Raw genomic sequence first — 20,251 nt, 5'->3', positions numbered from 1 at the left:
CCGAGCCAACACTGCTTTTATGCAGACAGAGGGGCTGTAAGTAATCCAGAAAAGTTGGAACACCTGTAGGAATTAGTAGTACAACAGCTTTCAGAGCTTCATCAACCTCCATTGCTGCAGAGCAGCTTTAAATAGTTAACCCAGGTTTTGTTCCCTGAAAAAGGCCTTTTTTTATAATTCTCAAATGTACATTATATTCAGTTTGGGTTAACCTTAACTTCTTTTTTTCAAAGCTCTGGCAGTTCACCAGTTACCTTTGTACCATTTCAAGCTATTCATTGGACTTGAATGACATGAATTGCAATTAAAAAAACTGGAAGAATTGGGGTGTTCTTAAAGCTTCTACTGGTAGTGTATTTTTCCAGATTTACATTAAACTAAACGGCTTTCACATTCACTGTTTCAGGCAGACCATTTTTAGCTGTGTTTCAAGTCTACCTGCTGACAATAGCCAAATATTACGATTTAGATTTGTTCATTATGGTTTATAAGGTTTAATATAAGGTTTAAGTAGCACACAGACAAGTTCAGTTCAGTTTACCACCATTTGAGAAAACGTGCTTTGATTCAAATGTTATGCACTTATCTAAGATCGGTGGCTGTGCCTCAGGTGGTGGAAGGTGAAAGGTTGTTGATTTTAAAAAACTGTACAGTCTGCAATAAACAAAAAACAACACATTTAGAATAAAAGTACCACGAGCGCCTTGTAAGGACCATGCACTATGAGATACTGTAGGAATTTATACACTCATAAAAAATGGAGAAAGTAAAAATGAAGTTGGTTAAAAACAGTAAAAGTAAGACTTGCAGTGTTCAAGAGAGAAGTGCAAATGGCAGTAATAAATCATATGTAGACTATAAACATCAGACATGTTTGGGATCTTCTGCCTGAAAGGTGTGTTCACCTGTGAAAGAATGAAGAGTTGTTATATAGCTTTAACGAGAACGGTAAGAGTGAAGCGGTCTTTATGGTTGGATTAGTCTGAGGAGAAGGACCTGTGCTTATTCAGTAGTGTGGAGTGGAGTGGGTGTGTTGTCCGTGATAGAAAAGGCGTTTGTTCAGTGACCCCTGACCCTCACTGACAAATGCCTGTAAATTCTGACCACTGATGCTTCCAGCCTTGTGGATTAGTTTTTTGATCCTGCGGCATCTCTGGCACTGAAGCTGCCCCCCAGCAGACAACAGCAGAGTAAACAGCACTTACTTGGTAGAAGATCTCCAACATGATGCTGGACACATTAAAGGATCTGAGTGTCCTCAGAAAGGCGTGTCTGCTCATCTCCTTCCTGTACACAGCATCACTGTTGTCATTCAGGTAAAGTGGGCTTGACATACCTACTACAAAGACTAAATGTGCATACGTGTGCTGATTAAAAGACACACATTTACATATTATGGAAGCTGTGGAAGCTAAGAGCACTGTGTGAAGTTATGCTGCACTCACTGTGTCAGTGTGTATCATGCATGGGAAATGGAAACTGAATCATGAATCACAACCAAACGACTGCTGAGGTCTCCGATTTTCTAACATTAGTGTTCATACTTGTAAACTGAGACCTTTTTCAAACAACACTACTGTGCTCTTCTGTTTTTGAGAAAAAGAAAAGAAAGGTGACTTTGCATGGTAAAATACAGGCCTGTGCGATTGTGCTTTGCACCGTGTTTGTTAGTTGTAATGTCAGCTGCCTTGTTGTGGGCTGAGAGGAGATGTTGGTTAATGTTGGCAGTGCAGGTCCTGTGGTTAGCCCCTGAGCCGCGCAGCATTATGAAAATGAATGCTGCAGATGAGAGCCGGGAAACACTGAGAGGGTTTTATAAATGACTTGAGGACAGAGACACAAGTTAACATTCCTTTGCCAATTTGCACTTTCTTCCACAGTTGTAGATGCTGTGGAGGACGATCGGAGCAGTGTTGAGGCGACAGAGTGATTCCTGCCTAACGACTCTTGTCGCCGGCTCTCCTTACACTATTGCCAAACAGGCAGACACTGGTGTCATCAGGAGAGAGAGGCTGTGTAATTTGTGGTGCACCCAGAGACATTTTAATAAGCTGGAATTTATGAGACTCTGCAATACATTTTCAGTTATGTCATTTGCATATCTTTACTGCAGCTGTCACAGCAGTACTTGTGGCAGCATGCAGAAATACAGCAACACAATGCTTATTTGCTCCATAAAAATCAATTTAAGTAAATCAGCATGTACAGATGAGCTTTAAGGTATAGATACCAACCCAATCGTTTTCTTAAAAATGTCCACTTTTAATTTATCCAAAGTAATTTGATATTTTTAAAATAGACTCATTTTATATGTATAAAAACTGCACCAAACAAATGGTTCAACCATACTAACAAATGTCTGTGAAGGTTCTCAGTCAAAGCTCTTTAGACATACTAACAAAGGAACAATAATTACCCAAATGCCCTGCAGAGTTTGTAAGTTTGCTCACTTCCACAGAATGAAACAGGAATTTTCTATTGTAGTTTCATTGAGACAGAATATCAGCAAGAAATCCAGAAAAATACAAAAGTTATGAATTGATTTGCATGTCAGTGGGAAAAATAAATATTTGATCCCCTACAACCCAGCCAAACCTTAGGCTCTCACAGGTTGGCTGCCTATCACAGATTACAGTTAATCAATTACAGATACTCCTGATCTCAACTGTACCACCATCCACAAAATCAGTTTCTTCTATTTCAACCTCTACATCACTATGGGCAAGACCAAAGAGCTGTCAAAGGATGTCAGGGGTGAGACTGTAGATCTGCACAAAGCTGGAATGTGCTAAAAGACCAGCAGCAAAAAGCTTGGTGAGAAGTGCAACGAGCAACTGCTAGTTTGATTATTTGGAAAGTGAAGAAATACAAAAATAAACATCAATTGGCCTCAGCTTGTATGGGGTGAGGTAGGAAGTCATTGTGTTTTTGTTTGTTGGGATTGCCCACAGCAGTTCATCACCATATGATAACTGTTTTTATTATATAAATCATTCTGTTCAAGTCAAGTAGAAGGATCCTGGGAGAAAAAGTACATGATTTCAAATGGTTAAATAAATAAACAGTGTTTACCCAGAATGAGTGACAATGCTATCTTTGCTGCATTAGAGTCCAAACATCTCACTCTCCATGCTAAGACACCCCAGTTTTTGTGGGCTGTTCTTGGTCTGCAGTGGTCAGTATCTATCAAAATTGGTCCTTAATGGAGCAGTGGTGAACCAGCAACAGCGTCATAGATGGAGTGAGGCCAAGAGTGAGGGTCAGTGTAGTCATATCCAACAGATGAGCTATTACAGCTCAAATTGCTGAAAAAGTTCATGCTGGTTCTTGGTGAAAGGTGTCAGAATGCACAGTTTGTTTGATATGGCATTACATAGCTGCAGACGAGACAGAGTGCCCATGCTCACCTCTGTCCACCACTGAAAACACCAACAATTTGCAAGCGAGCATCAGAAGTGGACCGGGTGCATGAGTATCACTTACCTAGGGAACACCCAGCGTCAGGATGCACTATGGATAGAAGGCAAACCAGCGAAGGCAGTGTGGTGCTTTGGACAATCTCCTACTGGGAAACTTTGGGTCCTGCCCCACCTCCCAACTTATAGGACCTCAAGAGTATAAACCATCTAAAAAAGTGTCACCTTCTTATTCATCAATGATTGAAGAAAATAAAGACAACCCTAGATTTCTCTTCAGCATTGTAGCCCCACAAACTGTCGGAGCTCTGTTTACCCAACCATTCTTTTAACGCTCACTAGTAATGACTTCATGATTTTCTTCCCAAATACAATTTTAACTGTTAGAGAAAAAATTGCTCATAACTATCTAACAGATGGAACATTACGTACAGCTGCTTTCAATATTATTGATATTTATTTAGTCTTTTTTCCAATTGATCTTTCTGAGTTAACTTCAATAATTACTTCCTCCAAACCATCAACGTGTCTTTTAGACCCCATTCCTACAAAGCTGCTCAAAGAAGTCCTGCCATTAATTAATTCTTCGATCTTAAATATGATCAACCTATCTCTAATGATCAGCTATGTACCACAGGCCTTCAAGCTGGCTGTAGTTAAACCTTTACTCAAAAAGCATCTCTAGACCCAGCAGTCTTAGCTAATTATAGGCCAATCTCCAACCTTCCTTTATATCAAACATCCTTGAAAGAGTAGTTGTCAAACAGCTAACAGATCATCTGCAGAGGCTTATTGAAGAGTTTCAGTCAGGTTTCAGAGCTCATCACAGCACAGAAACAGCTTTAGTGAAGGTTACAAATGATCTTCTTATGGCCTCTGACAGTGGACTCATCTCTGTGCTTGTCCTGCTAGACCTCAGTGCAGCATTCGATACTGTCGACCATAATATCCTATTAGAGCGATTAGAACATGCTGTAGGTATTACAGGTACTGCACTGCAGTGGTTTGTATCATATCTATCTAATAGACTCCAGTTTGTGCATGTAAATGGAGAGTCCTCTTCACACACTGAGGTTAATTATGGAGTTCCACAGGGTTCAGTGCTAGGACCAATTCTGTTTACATTATACATGCTTCCCTTAGGCAGCATCATTAGAAGACATAGCATACATTTACACTGCTATGCAGATGATACCCACTTTTATCGATCCATGAAGTCATTAAAACACTAATTAGTTAAACTGCAGGAATGTCTTAAAGACATAAAGCCCTGGATAACCTCTAATTTTCTGCTTCTAAATTCAGATAAAACTGGTTATTGTAGGTTATTATACTCGACTATGAAAATCTTAAAAACATGGTATCTAACCAGATACTTACTCTGGATAGAAAAACCTTGGCCTGCAATGACACCATGAGGGATCTTGGAGTCAGTTTTGACCGGGACATGTCCTTCAATGTGCATATTGAACAAATTCTAAAATCTCTAAAATCCTGTCTCAACATCATATCTTGTGGATTTATTCCAGGCTGGACGACTGTGATTCATTATTATCAGGATGTCCAAAAAACTCCCTGAAAAGCCTTCAGCTGATCCAAAATGCTGCAGCAAGAGTCCTGACAGGGACTAGAAAGAGAGAGCAGATTCCTCCTGTTTTGGCTTCCCTTCATTGGCTTCCTGTTAAATCCAGAAACAAATTCAAAATCCTGCTCCTCACATACAAGGTCTTAAATAATAAGGCCCCATCTTATCTTAATGACCTTGTAGTACCATATCACCCCAATAGAGCACTTCGCTCTCGTACTGCAGGCTTACTTGTTGTTTCTAGAGTATTTTAAAATAGGAGGCAGAGCCTCCAGCTTTCAGGCCCCCTTCTGTTAAACCAGCTCTTAACCTTTTTTCACTCACCAACTGTTTATACACCACTCTACATTTAATTATGAGTTATAATTATTTTCTAGCTCTCTTCTACAGCCTGTCTTTTGTCTTGTTTCCATCCCCCCACCCCCAACCAATCACAGCAGATGGCCCCGCCCCTCCCTGAGCCTGGTTCTGCTGGAAGTTTCTTCCTGTTAAAAAGGAGTTTTTCTTTCTCACTGTCACCAAAGTGCTTGCTCATAGGGGGTCATCTGACTGTTGGGGTTTTCTCTGTATGTATTATTGTGGGGTCTTTACCTTACAGTATAAAACTCCTCAAGGCGACTGTTGTTGTGATTTGGTGCTATATAAATACAATTGTATTTAATTCTTCTCAGAAAGAGGTCACTGTGCTTAAGGGAAGCAGACTGGACCATGATTGGGTTCTTTATTAATGTCCTGTAGTTACAAGAGAGGGATCAACATGTTTTAGTTTCAGAAGTCATTCCCTTGCTGTCACTACTTCTGAGAGAACCTCATCCTGTGAATGCAAACGCAGTTGCATTCACAGTTGAGTTGAGCTGTCAGCACAATGACAGCATTATTTTATTGGTCTTGTTGAATCTTGAAACAAGATTTGAAAACTTTGGGTTCTGCAACATGGCACACGCTGAACCTGTGAAAAGAACAATCATTATTGGCAGTTCTTAGTCCAGACAGTTTTGCTTCTGGCTCAGCTTCATTTCTTATTCATTTCATCTCTCGCTTCTGTTCTTTCTGTGCCTTCTGTACATTTTTTCATTCCACTCTCTGCCCTCGTTCTACTGCTTTCATCTGTCTGATTTGCTACCATTTTCTGGCTTCTTTCTTCATATGCTTTTTTTTTTGTTATCTACAGGCATCCCTGGACCTTTATAGTGACAAAAGGTGATGTGTCTTCTGTTGTGGAGGACACTGCTGTCTATCAAGGTAGGAATTTTTTTTTTTTTTTTAAAAACCTAACCCTGCCACTAGCATGATTTTAATGGGATATGACATGATCAAAGCATTTTTCATCCAGGAAACCCAGCAAGTTTTATGTTACGGCACTAACAGCATTTGTTGTAACAGGGACTAAGGCGTCTTCAGAGGCCCGGAGCGCTCAAGTTTTTCAGTCAAGTTTTGGGGAGCATTTCACCGTCACCGCCAGCAGCCAGTGGGTCCAAGGTAACTCTGCGGACACATAGCCACTCCAGTGTTTCTTTCTGAAAAGAATGGGAGAGCAGATACACAGACAAAAGTATGCAGCGCCTCAGTGTCTCTCAAGATGTTAAACACCACTTAGTTTTTATCAGGGACACACTGCCATCCAAAATAAATGCAGCAGAAGTCATTTGGATTTAACCACAATGGTACCCAAAGAATAGGGGCAGCCAAAGCAACAGGTTTTACTGGTGCACTAATATGAACAGAGCCTTTTCCCTTAAAGAGCCTGTTTCCAGTGCTCTTTACCTTGCTAGTTATACCATATACATATATATCTCCCAAAACTTGCACTAGTGACCACAAACCTTTGTTACAGTCACCCACAAGGGTAGCCCAAACAGTTCCCATTATTACCAACTAAGCATACTAAGCTAACTAAGTAATGAACAATGGTTTGTTTTTTTGTTTTTTTACATACAGTGGCTTGCAAAAGTATTCGGCCCCCTTGAACTTTCCCACATTTTGTCACATTACAGCCACAAACATGAATCAATGTTATTGGAATTGCACGTGAAGGACCAACACAAAGTGGTGCACACGTGAGAAGTGGAACAAAATCACACATGATTCCAAACATTTTTTACAAATAAATAACTGCAAAGTGGGGTGTGTGTAATTATTCAGCCCCTGAGTCAATACTTTGTAGAACCACCTTTTGCTGCAGTTCCAGCTGCCAGTCTTTTAGGTTATGTCTCTACCAGCTTTGCACATCTACAGACTGAAATCTTTGCCCATTCTTCTTTGAAACAGCTCCAGCTCAGTCAGATTAGATGGACAGCGTTTGTGAACAGCAGTTTTCAGATCTTGCCACAGATTCTCGATTGGATTTAGATCTGGACTTTGACTGGGCCAGTCTAACACATGGATATGTTTTGTTTTAAACCGTCCCATCGTTGCCCTGGCTTCATGTTTAGGGTCGCCCCAGTCTCAAGTCTTTTGCAGACTCCAAGAGGTTTTCTTCCAAGACTGCCCTGTATTTGGCTCCATCCATCTTCCCATCAACTCTGACCAGCTTCCCTGTCCCTGCTGAAGAGAAGCCCCCCCCCAGAGCAAACTGCAAACAGGACTTCTTCTGGTTTTCTGTTAACAATGCTTTCTTCTTGCCACTCTTCCATAAAGGCCAACTTTGTGCAGTGCACGACTAATAGTTGTCCTATGGACAGATTCCCCCACCTGAGCTGTAGATCTCTGCAGCTCGTCCAGAGTCACCATGGGCCTCTTGGCTGCATTTCTGATCAGCGCTCTCCTTGTTCGGCCTGTGAGTTTAGGTGGACGGCCTTGTCTTGGTAGGTTTACAGTTGTGCCATACTCCTTCCATTTCTGAATGATGGCTTGAACAGTGCTCCGTGCGATGTTTGAGGCTTGGGAAATCTTTTTGTAGCCTAAGCCTGCTTTAAATTTCTCAGTAACTTCATCCCTGACTTGTCTGCTGTGTTCAAGGTTCAAGGTTCTTTATTTGTCACATGCATAGTTATACAAGTATAACACACAGTGAAATGTAGCCTGACACGCTCCTCGACATGTGCAAAAAACATGTGCAAAAACTTCATGGTGTTGTTGCTCCCAATATTCTCTTAGACAACCTCTGAGGCCGTCGCAGAGCAGCTGTATTTGTACTGACATTAGATCACACACAGGTGCACTCTATTTAGTCATTAGCACTCATCAGGCAACGTCTATGTGCAACTGACTGCACTCAGACTAAAGGGGGCTGAATAATTACGAACACCCCACTTTGCAGTTATTTATTTGTAACAAATGTTTGGAGTCATGTGTGATTTTGTTCCACTTCTCACGTGTGCACCACTTTGTGTTGGTCTTTCACCTGGAATTCCAATAACATTGATTCATGTTTGTGGCTGTAATGTGACAAAATGTGGGAAAGTTCAAGGGGGCCGAATACTTTTGCAAGTCACTGTATGTAAAAAAACAAAAAAACAAACCATTGTTCATTACTACTTACTAATTGTACGATCGCTAGCTTAGCCTGGTTATGTGTAATTTGAACGTTTAAACGAATTACACATTATAGATTTTGGGAACATAACATAAGCCACGTGGACACTGAAGACATCAGAAACTGCTGTAAAATGGAAGAATTCCCACATGTGACCGAAATGGAAGCATTCACAGAACAGAGCAAGATGTAGAAGTAGCTGAGGTCATGAAGCCAGCAACACGTTACATTTGTTAGCAGTTAAGAGAAGGAAAAACATCACTTTACTACACTCCTGTGATCACCACACTGTCCTCCTGGAAAGTTCTAGTTATCAGCTGTTACATGCCTTGGGGCTGTGCTACATCTTAGCAGTTATCTTGGCTGTAGCCACATGGCTACTCTAGAATGAAAGAAAGTCTCTATGCTCCATGTTTTTTAAAACATAGAAACATTTTCCATCAAACTGTTATATTGTTACAGGCTGCCGGGGTGCAACATAGCTAACACAAGCAAAATCTTCATGCTTTTGTTTCAGGCAGACTGGCTCATGTTATTGACACTGGGTACTATTGTTGCACTGCAGACACACAGAGGTAGTTGTGGCAGCTTCTGACCAGTAAATGTCCTGCACAAGTGTTGCAATGACACATTGTGCTATAATAAAAAACTACTTCATATCTGAAGGACTTCTGTGTTTAAGATTCACACTACAGCTTAGTGCAACGACAAGGCAGAACATGTAACAATATTATTACAGGGAAATATTAAATTCCAAGTAGAACCTGGTGTTCTTTGTAGGTATCTATGCAGTGTGGTGAGATACAATAAACACACCCAGACAAATCCTGGCATCCCCACGATACTCTGAGCATTGCTTGATTGCTGTCCATCTTCCAGGCCAGGCTGTGTTAGCTACTATCAGCTTACAGTCTGGTTGCTTTGCTAATTAGCTGCTCACCTCACCAACAGGCAGTAACATTTTCTGCTGTCAAAAGTATTTTGTAGGGACAAATATACAAATAAACAGCCCATCCCCCCCTGCTTGGAGTATAGACTCAGTATCTCGACTCCAACCTCTGTCGCTGCAACATTGGTGTTACAGAGGAATATAGTCAGTAAACTGTGTTCAATCAAACAAAGTGCAGCAACATATTGCTGACATAGACTATATTTGCTGTGTCAATAAGCTATGTTAATGCCTCGTCAGTGCTACATCTTTTCAGTGGGAAAACAATGTTTGTGCTACATAATGTCTCTCCAGTCAGATCGTGCAGACAGAGAAAAGGCGTTGGTGAAACAGAGGTGTGCGACATCATCCCGAGGTCTTGCTCAGGAAAAAGCTACATTAAATCTGTGTGGGTAGTACTAAGAAACAGAGAAACAATCGCTTCCCAATATGCAAACACCTACCACTACCCACACAGAGGATATACATCGGCAATATATTGGTGTGCTAAATAGGTAGCGTTAGTAGGTAGTTGAGTGGTAGTCAGCAGAGCTTCAGGGCCGTCCATAGTCCTTCATTTAGCTCTTTCAGCCGTTTATTAAAGTCTTCATCAGGAGTGGCAGAGGAGTTTCTTATAAAAAAAATAAGGGCCAGAGCTCTGCTTCCTCACAAAGATGCACCTCAGAAAGAAGACTTACACCAGATCAGGTTCCCTTCAGTTCACACAAGACCATCAGGGTGTCTGATCTGGAATCAAAGGTCTTTCCTCTGACACAAACTTGCCCAAAGCACTTAATCATTTCAAGAGTCTGTTCAGTTTGGAAATCTCGTTCTTTATGATCACCTTGTTTAATTTTCCCAAGATTTTACGCCTGATGCCCTTCCTGACGCAACCCTCCTCATTTATCTGAGCTGACTCGTGGTTCTCATGGGTGGGTTAAAAAGAGACATGCAGATGGACAGATGGCAGCAATTTTTTCAAAAAGGATAGAAATGGCTTTGTTGAAAACATACTTTAAGAAGAGGGAGGAACATAGGATGACCTATAAGAGTGGATAACGGTGCATACAGGTGGACAGAAGGTGCAATCTCAAAGAGACAGGAGACTGCAAGCTGCTGTCAGGCAACAATGTAGTTAGTCAGCATCAGATAGTAGTCTGTAGGATAACTCTGGACATGAAGAAGAGAAAGTAAGTGAAGGCTGAGGCAAAGATTAAATGGTGAAAGGTTGTAATAGAGTTCAGCGAGGACACTAGTCAGCACGCTGCACAGCAGCACCTGCAGAATATGGTCATTCTTCAGCTGTTGCCAGAGAAATCCTGGGGATCCCCACAACGCTTTGTGTTGACTTAAAACAGAAAATATTTTTAGCATTCACACACCACTGAATGCACCAGAGAGCAACATGCGGTTAGTATTGTGCCCGAGGATATTTGGTACGCAGAACAGAGCAGCCAGGAATCGAACCACCAACCTCCTGATCAGTAGGTGACCTGTTCTAACACCCGAGCTACACCATTTATTTTCTTAATCATATGAGCTGATCTGATATCAGTCTGGGTGGAGTCCTTTTTTCTCCCCGTCTTTCCTCATATTGTGTATTTCCATTGTTCTAGCTCTCCGACACGTCTTCCCTATGTGATGTTTGTGTAATGTATGTATGTTCGGAAGGGTAAGATGGCGCTGGTTGCCAGCAGCCTTAACCCAATTTCCTTCAGGATCAGTAAAGTATTATCAATCAATCAGTATGTCGTTATGTCAGCTCAGCTCTCCAGTATTTCATTTGGGCACCGGGTATTCTGTCCGAGCTGTAATTGATTGGTGATGTCATCCCCACATCATCTTCCCACCAATATAGAAGTGTGTGTTTGTGTTTCTTTGTGTCTACAGAGGCAGAATGGTCAAACTGGTTTGACAGGGATGATGAAAGGGGATCTGGAGACTGGGAGAAATTGTCTGATCTGCATAAAGCCTATCCAGACCGCCTATGTAGCAGCCCGCTGGACATTCAGGTAAAGATATTCTTAGAGAACAACACAACCTAACTTACAATAAGTGACACTTTCATTAGGAGTAAGACAATGCAATTAAGCATCAATACGCTCAAGAAAAAGAGGAATCTAAATGAAATGAGTTTATCTTTCACAGAAAATACTAAGAAATAAATTCAGTGTGTATTTCACGATCCAACGTTGGTTCCTAAAAGTTCAATTTAAAATATTACTACTGTCCCTAATTAAAAGTTCTCACTATTAATGTGTTAATGACTCCATCCTTGCATCTATGCTTGGATGTGTGCGTTAATGTTAACTTGCTGAACTTTACTGCAGTGCATCCAAAAAGTATTCACTCGTTCCACATTTTGTCACGTTACAACCTCCAAGTGGATGGAATTAATATTTCATGTCAAAATTCTACATATGTGACATAATAAAAAATTGAAATACAACACGTGCATAAGTATTGCGTCCAGCTTCCACTGGTGATCTGTTGCAGCCATCTGATCATCTGTCAGATGTCTGCAAACTGATTGGAGTCCACCTGTGGTCAGCTCAGTGGGTTGGCCATGATTCAGAAAGGCACTCACAAAAGCTGAACTTTTTGGAAGGTTTGATTCCTTCGAGTCACTGAACAAACTGCTCCACACTTCTAAAGCATACCAGCTCCTTCAACCGTGCTGCCGTAGAGAATCCATCTGGAAATCATTCCTACCGTTGATATAAAGCCGTATAATAACTCTCTATTCTGTGACAGGTGAACACACCTGTCAGGCAGAAGATCCCAAACATATTTTTGTATTATACCCTCACGCAGCTGTTTTTCTTACATTTATTGTGTAGATATTATTTATTAATGCAAATTTCACTTCAGCAAGAAATATAACCCCCAGCTGTGCACCAGTCACACCAATCATATTAAGGCATATTATGTGGTTAGTATTGTAAATCACTGGTCTGACTTCACATGCATACTTGAGTAACATCCTAGTCTTAACCCATAGAGTTAACCATTATATCTGCACATTAATCTTTAATAGCTTCAACTCTTCTGCGAGGCTTTCCACAAGGTCTGTGAGTGTTGGAGAATTTTCGATCATTCTTCCAAAAGTGCATTTGTGAGGTCAGACTGACGTTGGCCTGGCTCACAGTCACCGTTCTAATTCATCCCAAAGGTCTTGATTCATGCTCATCAGGTAAACATATCCTCAAATCAGATTCTGTTCATCTGGATGTGGTGTTGTTTTAATGGCCACGTGAAGACAATCAACTTTCTGGGCTGAGGTCAGAACTTTGTGCAGGCCAGTCACGTTCTTCCACACCAAACTCACTCATCCATGGACCTTGCTTTGTGCACTGGTGTCCGGTCATGTTGGAACAGGAAGAGGCCATCCCTAAAGCTGTTCCCACAAATTTGGGAGAAAAAAAACTGTCCAAAATGTCTTGTTACGCTAAATCGTTTAGAGTTTCTTTCATTGGATCTACGTTTGGATGTCTGTAGGGACTGACTCTGCAGAAAGTTGGTGACCTCTGTGCACCATGCACCTCAGCATCCGCTGACTCCACTCTGTGAGTTTATGGGTCCTACCACTTTGTTTCTGAGTTGCTGTTCTTCCTTTAATTTAATTGAATGTGCTTAGATTTTTAATATTAATGTATGTTTGCCCATTGTGATCACGAGTATTGTTAAAAAAACAACTGTTAATCATAGTGGTGAGTGGTGTAAATCACCATAAAACCATAAAACAAACAGGAGGCTGAGCTATCACAAAGCAGCTTTTATTTAGTTGTCTGGTAATAGTTTGTGATTTGTTTAGCCTTTTAGTTTGAACTAGGGATGGTCTTTAATTGCATTGCTCATGGCTCTAAAATCGGAGCAAAGAGCTGGCCCCAGGAAACAAAATGAAACAAAGAAATGTGCTGTCCTATTCTGCAGTTTCTGAATTCCCTAAGAAGTGTAGAAATCTCTGTGCGACCTTCATACATTTTATACAGTCAGCTTGCTGTTGATATAATTCACCAATAATACTAGATCATCACTGACTGAAAAGGCATTTTATGCATCTCTTTGTAACCATCTTCCTCTTTCACGTTTACAAGGTCACAAGCTTAGATCTGTCACTGAACAGTCAATTTTCTTCAATAGAAGTAATTCTGCTTATATACAGGTTCACTGTCAGCTTGTACTACGCTTTAGATGATTTACAGTAACCCTGACATTATCTTGTACCATATCTTGATCTTCTTTTAGCTTCTCCCTTTAGGCGACACCACAGCATATCATCTGCCTCTGTCTTATCCAATCGCTGGCATTCTCCTCTGTCATGCCGACCCTCTTCATCTCCTCCTTCACTACATCAATTAAACTTCTCGGAAGTGTTCCTCTTTTCTCGCTGCCTGGCAGCTCCATCATCAATGTCCTTTGCCCATTATATTCACTGTCCCACTGCACAAGTCCAAACCATCACAGTCGTGTCTCTAACTTTGTCTCCAAACCGCTCAATTTGAGCTGCTGCTTTTAATCTTGTCGATCCTGGTCACTCTCAAAGGAATTGTTTGCAAATTCAAGTCTGCCACCACCAGCTCAGCCTCCAGTCTTTTTGTCAGTACTACTGTCTCCAAACCAGACATCATAGCAAGGATACCATCTTTCACTCTTGCTGCTATCCCTCTGTCACAAATCACCCCTGACACTCATCTCGACCCACTCCACCTTTTGGATGGCATGTATTTAAACTCATCTACCTTCGCTACCTCTTACCCCTTGCTTTTCCACTGTTACACCTCACTCTCATTCACACGCATGTATCTGTCTCGCTTCGGCTGAGTTTCATTCCTCTTCTCCCTACAGCATATCTCAACCTCTCCACTTGCTCCCTAGTCTCATTACACATCACAATATCATCTGCAAACACCGCAACCTACGGAGACTCCAGCCTGACCTCATCTGTCAGCCTCTCCATCAGTATTGCAAACAGGAAGGAGATCGCAGCTGATTCCTGATATGATCCCCTCCTCACCTTGAAGTCATCTGTCACTTCTTTTGCACGCCTTAAAAGTGTCTCACTGTCCTGCACCACCCTCACATACTTTTGTGCCACTTCTGACTCCCTTATGCAGTACAAAAGTTTCTCTCTGAGCACAATACCATATGCTTTCTCTCGATCCACAAGACACAGTGCAACTGCTTTAACTCCTTCTGACCTTCTCTACACTTCTGCATCAGCACTCTCAAAGTAAACATCTAGTAGTAGTAGTAGTGGCCTGGAGCCATACTGCTGCTTGCTGATCTTTTCATGTGTCCTTAACCTGCATGTCATGTGACTTTTCCATGTTATGTAATGTGATGTTTGTGTATTGCATGTACGGTCTAGGTATCTATCTTAATTTCCCCTTGGGGATAAATAAAGTCTCTCTGACTCTGACCTACATCATTAGCCCCCCAAGCCCAGGGGTTTTCTTTTTAAGGTTTAAGTCTTTATTGTCCAAAGAAAACTTTGGACTCTATGGATAAAACAAGGGAAATTTAAAATAAAATCTTTCTCTAATACTAGATCAAAGTAAGACATAAAAATAACTCTGTTACACTTAAAACACTGCAAAAGGAAATCAACCTCCTCACTGGATGTGCCACAAACTGTAACCTTTCAAATATAATGGCAAGTTTCATTTCAATAACAGATGAAGCCTGATTTTGTGACTAAAATAAAACCATGCTAGTAAATTGCCCCCTGGAGGATAGCCCAAAAACCTTGTAGCAATGCTAAAGTCAGGTTAAAAGTGTCTCAGTGAAGAGTCACTACACCGGGGTCAGCTGAGGCTGCTCCTGTGAGCAGTTGTCTTTGGCCAGTTGGACGAACAGATCTGTCCTCAGTCAAACATGGCTGCAACATGAGTGTACTGCTGGGACATGTCACAGCCAGCTGTTAGCTTTCCATGTGATGCCAGGCCTGCAGTTCTGGCATGCTGATTCCAACAACCATACTACCAGTTCCCTTATGTCTCTTTTGTTCCTTTGCTGAACTGAACTTAAAAAAAATAAATAATTAGTTTTAGGTTTTCTGGCTTTCTTTCTTATGAGGGGCTTTAAATGATGAAGATTTAGAGAGCCCGCGTGCCTCTGAACAGGTTCACGGAAAAAATGACAACGTCTGTGTCATGGTCGGCTGTGTGGCAGGCAGGAGTGGTGGACCCAAAATGCAGGACTCTTAGGAAACGAGGTTTCAACTGAAAATGCAGCTTTATTGCTGGAACAAAACTTCAACATAAAATAAAACTCACAAAAGCAAACAAAACTCTAAACTGAGATGCAGGACTGGAAATCAACACACAGCAAGTGAGGGTGAACAGCCGTTAACGACACAACGCTGACACAAAGACACACTGGGCTTAAATACACTGAGGGAGTCATCAAGGAATTAGAGACAGAAGGGGGACACAGCTGGGAGAAATAAGACCTAACGAGACAGGGAGAGCAAAGCCGGAACACTGACATCAGACAGGAACAAGAACCTTCAAAGTAAAACAGGAAACAAAACACTTTACTAAGACACGGACTAGACAGAGAGAGACAGACTTGACACTGACCAAAGTCTACTAAATAATCATCATAATCAAAACAGTATCACTGATAAATCAAATCATAAATCATAATCTAGAAAAACACCAAAGCATGAAAAACAGAAAGCTGGGTCAACATGACCCAGAACCGTGACAGTCTGTTTTCCTAAGTTTGCCGTTCTCATTCTAAAACAGCAGGATCTCTAGTTCTAGCAGCCAAGTGGTGTTCTTCCAGTATGTTGTGTAATTTGGGTCAAATTTGTTTTGGATTATCTGACACATCCCGAAGGTATGTGAAGAGGCTCAGTGCCAGATGCTAAATGTCTATACTTTCCTCTCGCTTTAGTGGTCACAGCACAGTTTGCTGAGTTTAAGAGGTCACAGTTTTATTATTGCCCCTGTTGGAAAGTTTAATCAGAAGCAGGGATTTACAGCAATTGAAACGGTCAAGCAAAGGTTACCACATAAATTTATAGATTATCATTAAATAACTGAAACCGCATATGAAAACAAGGAGAGTTGGCAGTTTGTGCTACGCTGGCCTTTCCGCTGTGTTGTTCCATGCTGCTGCACCACTTTCCCCAGCATTGCTGTTGGGCCCCAGTACCTTATCAGTAGGCTAAAATAATTAAGTAAGGTGCATGCTATTCTTTCTGTGACAGCTGTTTGAAAATGAATGAGGTTAGAGTTCCAAAAATGTGTGTAGGACTCTGCCCAAGTAAGTCTTTGTGTCTAGACAGATTAGGAAGCCGTGGAACACTGAGGACTAGCCCTGTATGCTGGAGGCCTTATGAAATTCCTGCTGTTTGCCAATAACATAAGCCAGCCAGCAGACAAATTTCAGATGTAGTTTATGAAAACAAACAAGTTTAGAAGCCACCCAATAAAAGAAAATGTCCTATTGCCAAGTCACCAGACATTTCTCTGTCTTTTTCTCTCAAGCTGTGAGCAAGCATGTTGCCCAACATTTTGAGACGGTCCTCTTGAGGACAGTTGACAGCTGGAATAAAACCAACAGTGTGTCGCAAAATGTAAAAATAGCACTTTTTATCCACGTGTCTCTCATGTTTCCACTGTCCAGGCTGAAACCCATGACGGCATTCCATCCAACCAGACGGGAGATGTGATCCACAAGAAACACAAGGACTATGGCTTTGTCTGTCTCAACAAAGACCAGACTCATGGCCTGTGTCACAACTACAGGGTCCGCTTCCTCTGTGGAAAACTAGGTATAATCATTTGACTGTGTATATTGTGTTTATACCTTTAAGCGTAGCACGAGTATATATTTTCCACTCGTAGACTTCTTCTCACAGTACACCATACCCCTGCATTTTTGCCCTGTTTCCCTTCCTTAAGAATGGCTTCTTGACAGCCACTGACATCATTTCTGACGAGGCTTTGATAAACTGATGGTCCAGACATAGCTCGCAGGTCCTGCATCAGGTCTTTTCTTATTTCTTAAGAACACGAATTTCAGGTATTGATCATCTGTAGGTAGTTTTCAGCCTGCTTTGTCTTTTGTTTTTCATTTTCCTTCATTTTAAGGATGCACTGCAGACCAGGCTGAGATATGCCACTTTTTGGGGTAATAGCTCTTTGGAATCACGTCGTTGGTATAGAAATACTTTATTCCTGCCAGACTACATTGCCTTTGCATCTTTTGTAGATTCAACAAAATAGATTTGAACAAACTATATATTTTTGTGACACACTTCTAGCTACAAAGATACAGTTTAAAATTGTTTATGTTCAAGAAACCAGTTTCAGGTGATTTAAGTTGTGTGACAGGACACATCATCATTCTGGAAGCAGCAATCAGAAGATGGGTATACTGTTGTTGTAAGGGGAGGGTGAGAAACAATACCCAGGTAGGCTTTGGCACTGATGATGGTCACTTGGTACTAAGGGGTCCAAAGTGTGCCAAGAAAATATTCCCTATACCATTACACCACCATCAGCTCTATGAATTTGTAATAAGCCTGCTTTCATGTGGATTATGCTACGTTCAGAGCATGCCTTCTGAATATGGCAACAGAAATTTAAACTCATAATGTTATGTTGTTCAATTTTGCTACCCATGCAAGCTGTAGCCCCGGTTCCCCCTTTTTGTTTACAGGGGTAGCACCGAGTGCGGTCAGTAAAGAGAACATCAACATATTATGTTTAGAGCCCTTGTGCATACCTTGGTTGTAACAAGTGGTCATTTGAGCTAAAGTTCTGTTGCTAACAGCTCGAATCATTCTGGCCGTTCCGCTCATGCGATGTCTCATTTCACTAAAACAACTGTGGCTAACTGCATATTCTTATTGTTTTAGACCATTCTTTATCAACAAGAGAACTCGCTGTGCAGGAAAATCCCAGCAGATCAACAGATTCTGAAAGCCAGCCCATCTGGCACCAACAAACAAGCCACATTTAAAGTCATCATCACCTTTCATCCCCAGTCTGATGGTCTATTTGAACTTCAACGGGGCTGCTGACCACATCTACATGTCACATTGAGTTGCAGTCGTGTGATTGGCTCATCACATCTTTGTGTTAATGAGCAGCTGAATACAGTGGCCACTGAGTCTATATAGACATACAATCTTGTTGTGCTTCAGAGAACATGTTCTGTGGGGGCGGGCTGCTATGACTGGAATGCATGGAGCTCCATCTGTGCAGAGATTTACAGTCCTTTGTCTGGACTTGTCCCTATATTTTTGTTATATAAAGATGGGCTTTCGAGTGTTGTCTTTTGTCAAGGTTGACAGTGGCTACAAGCACTCTATACACTCTGTGATTTACCCCGCAAACACGCTCCCACAACGCATTAAACTACAGTTGTAGGCTAGCTGTCATTCTACGAAAGCGTCTGCTTGGCTTTTCTCTGAGCTGAGGATGTGATCTCAGGAAAAGATTTATTCTGGTTAATAAGACTCAGTTGTTTCTCAGCTAAAAATCACAATATTAGAACCAGTCCATTTACGGCGGCGTGTGGTTTGTGGCTCAGCTGCAGGGAAGGGGTGGAGCAGTATGTTCATGGGGGCAGTGCCAGAGGAGGCCGACTGGCACAGCTGTCAGCCATCACACCAACCACTCCTTCCCTGTTTAGGTAGCAGCTGGGTCCTGGTGGAGAGAGCTGTGCGGTGTGTGTGAAGAGGGCAGCGGAAAAGCTGCGTGTGAATCAAAACACTGTTCTCCTGAGTGCTGGGTCCTTCTTACCACAGCCTCACTTCCATCAACATTTTAAGTTATTTGACAAAAGATTACTGCTGAATTTACACTTTCTACCATCAGTTTGACCTTGTCTGTAAAACCATATCATCAGCCTTCAGGGACATTTATAAGGTGTCTATACAGGGTCCATGTGTGACCATAAGTGTCAGAATCAGAAAGAGTTTTATTGCCAAATGTTGAGCAGGTTTACAACATTAGGAAATTGCTTCGGTACTTAGTGCGAAACATACTGTTAAACAAACACTTAAATAAACATAAAATGTAATTTAAAAGTGCTAAGCAGATAGATATATACATGTTAGTGGTGGGAACAGTCATACGGTTATTGTTCATGAGTCCAACATGAGGGGAAGAAACTGTTCTTATGGCGAGAGGTTCTGGTGCGAATGGACCGGAGCCTCCTGCCTGAGGGGAGCAGGTCAAACAGACTGTGTCCAGGGTGCGAAGGGCCAGCTAAGATCTGAGCTGCACGCCCCAGTGTCCTGGAGGTGTACAGGTCCTGCAGAGATGGGAGTCTGCAGCCAATCACCTTCTCAGCAGAGCGCACAACGCGCTGCAGTCTCTAGTTAGTTTGTTCATCAGGAAATAGGCCCTGACTCTGTGTAGAGAGTAATTTGTTACTCTGCTCATGGCATTGTGTTACTCGTTGAGGTCCCCTCAGATGTATTGTGAATTAATTGCCAGGTGACAATATAATGTGAAATCTTTAATTGGTTCTGATAACCAATCCCTTTCCTAACAGGAGCCCAGCTGTAGACCTCCAGTGTGAGAACACTTCATTGTCAAAGTGTGAGGACAGGGAATGATGATTAACTTGGTAGTGCTAGAAGTATTTCTGAGGCATTTCAGAATTCAAGCAGTTACATAAGAGCCTCAGCTTCACCTTCACATATACAGTTTTTAGCAGTTAAAGGCGATGGGGTTTTGTCATCATCCTGCTGAGCGGGCAGAGGCGGTGTGGATGCCAAGGTTTGTGAATGCGATAACTCGAGAACGGAGCACCACAGGACTTTGAAACTGATACCACAGGTGTATCTGCTAGAAACCTCAGCTTAGTTCTAATCTCAG

General features: G+C 41.7%; 1 protein-coding gene across 4 annotated transcripts in view; it reads left to right on the top strand.

Annotated features, from left to right (window-relative positions):
- The window catches only part of cemip (cell migration inducing hyaluronidase 1), a 160,937-nt gene that overhangs the window by 83,572 nt on the left and 57,114 nt on the right, over positions 1-20,251 (top strand). For all 4 annotated transcript variants that reach the window (XM_085409269.1, XM_085409278.1, XM_085409285.1 and 1 more), the window contains 4 exons: positions 6,173-6,243; positions 6,385-6,480; positions 11,295-11,416; positions 17,043-17,190. In XM_085409269.1, coding sequence (XP_085265395.1) covers positions 6,173-6,243; positions 6,385-6,480; positions 11,295-11,416; positions 17,043-17,190 — 437 coding nt within the window. The remainder of the gene's footprint in view (positions 1-6,172; positions 6,244-6,384; positions 6,481-11,294; positions 11,417-17,042; positions 17,191-20,251) is intronic.

The sequence above is a fragment of the Rhamphochromis longiceps genome, linkage group LG1, assembly GCF_057381845.1.
Source record: "Rhamphochromis longiceps isolate RC_006_pf linkage group LG1, R_longiceps_female_GT1.1, whole genome shotgun sequence".
NCBI lineage: Eukaryota > Metazoa > Chordata > Actinopteri > Cichliformes > Cichlidae > Rhamphochromis > Rhamphochromis longiceps.
Note: the sequence above shows the minus strand (reverse complement) of the source record. Positions and strands in the feature narration are given on the sequence as shown.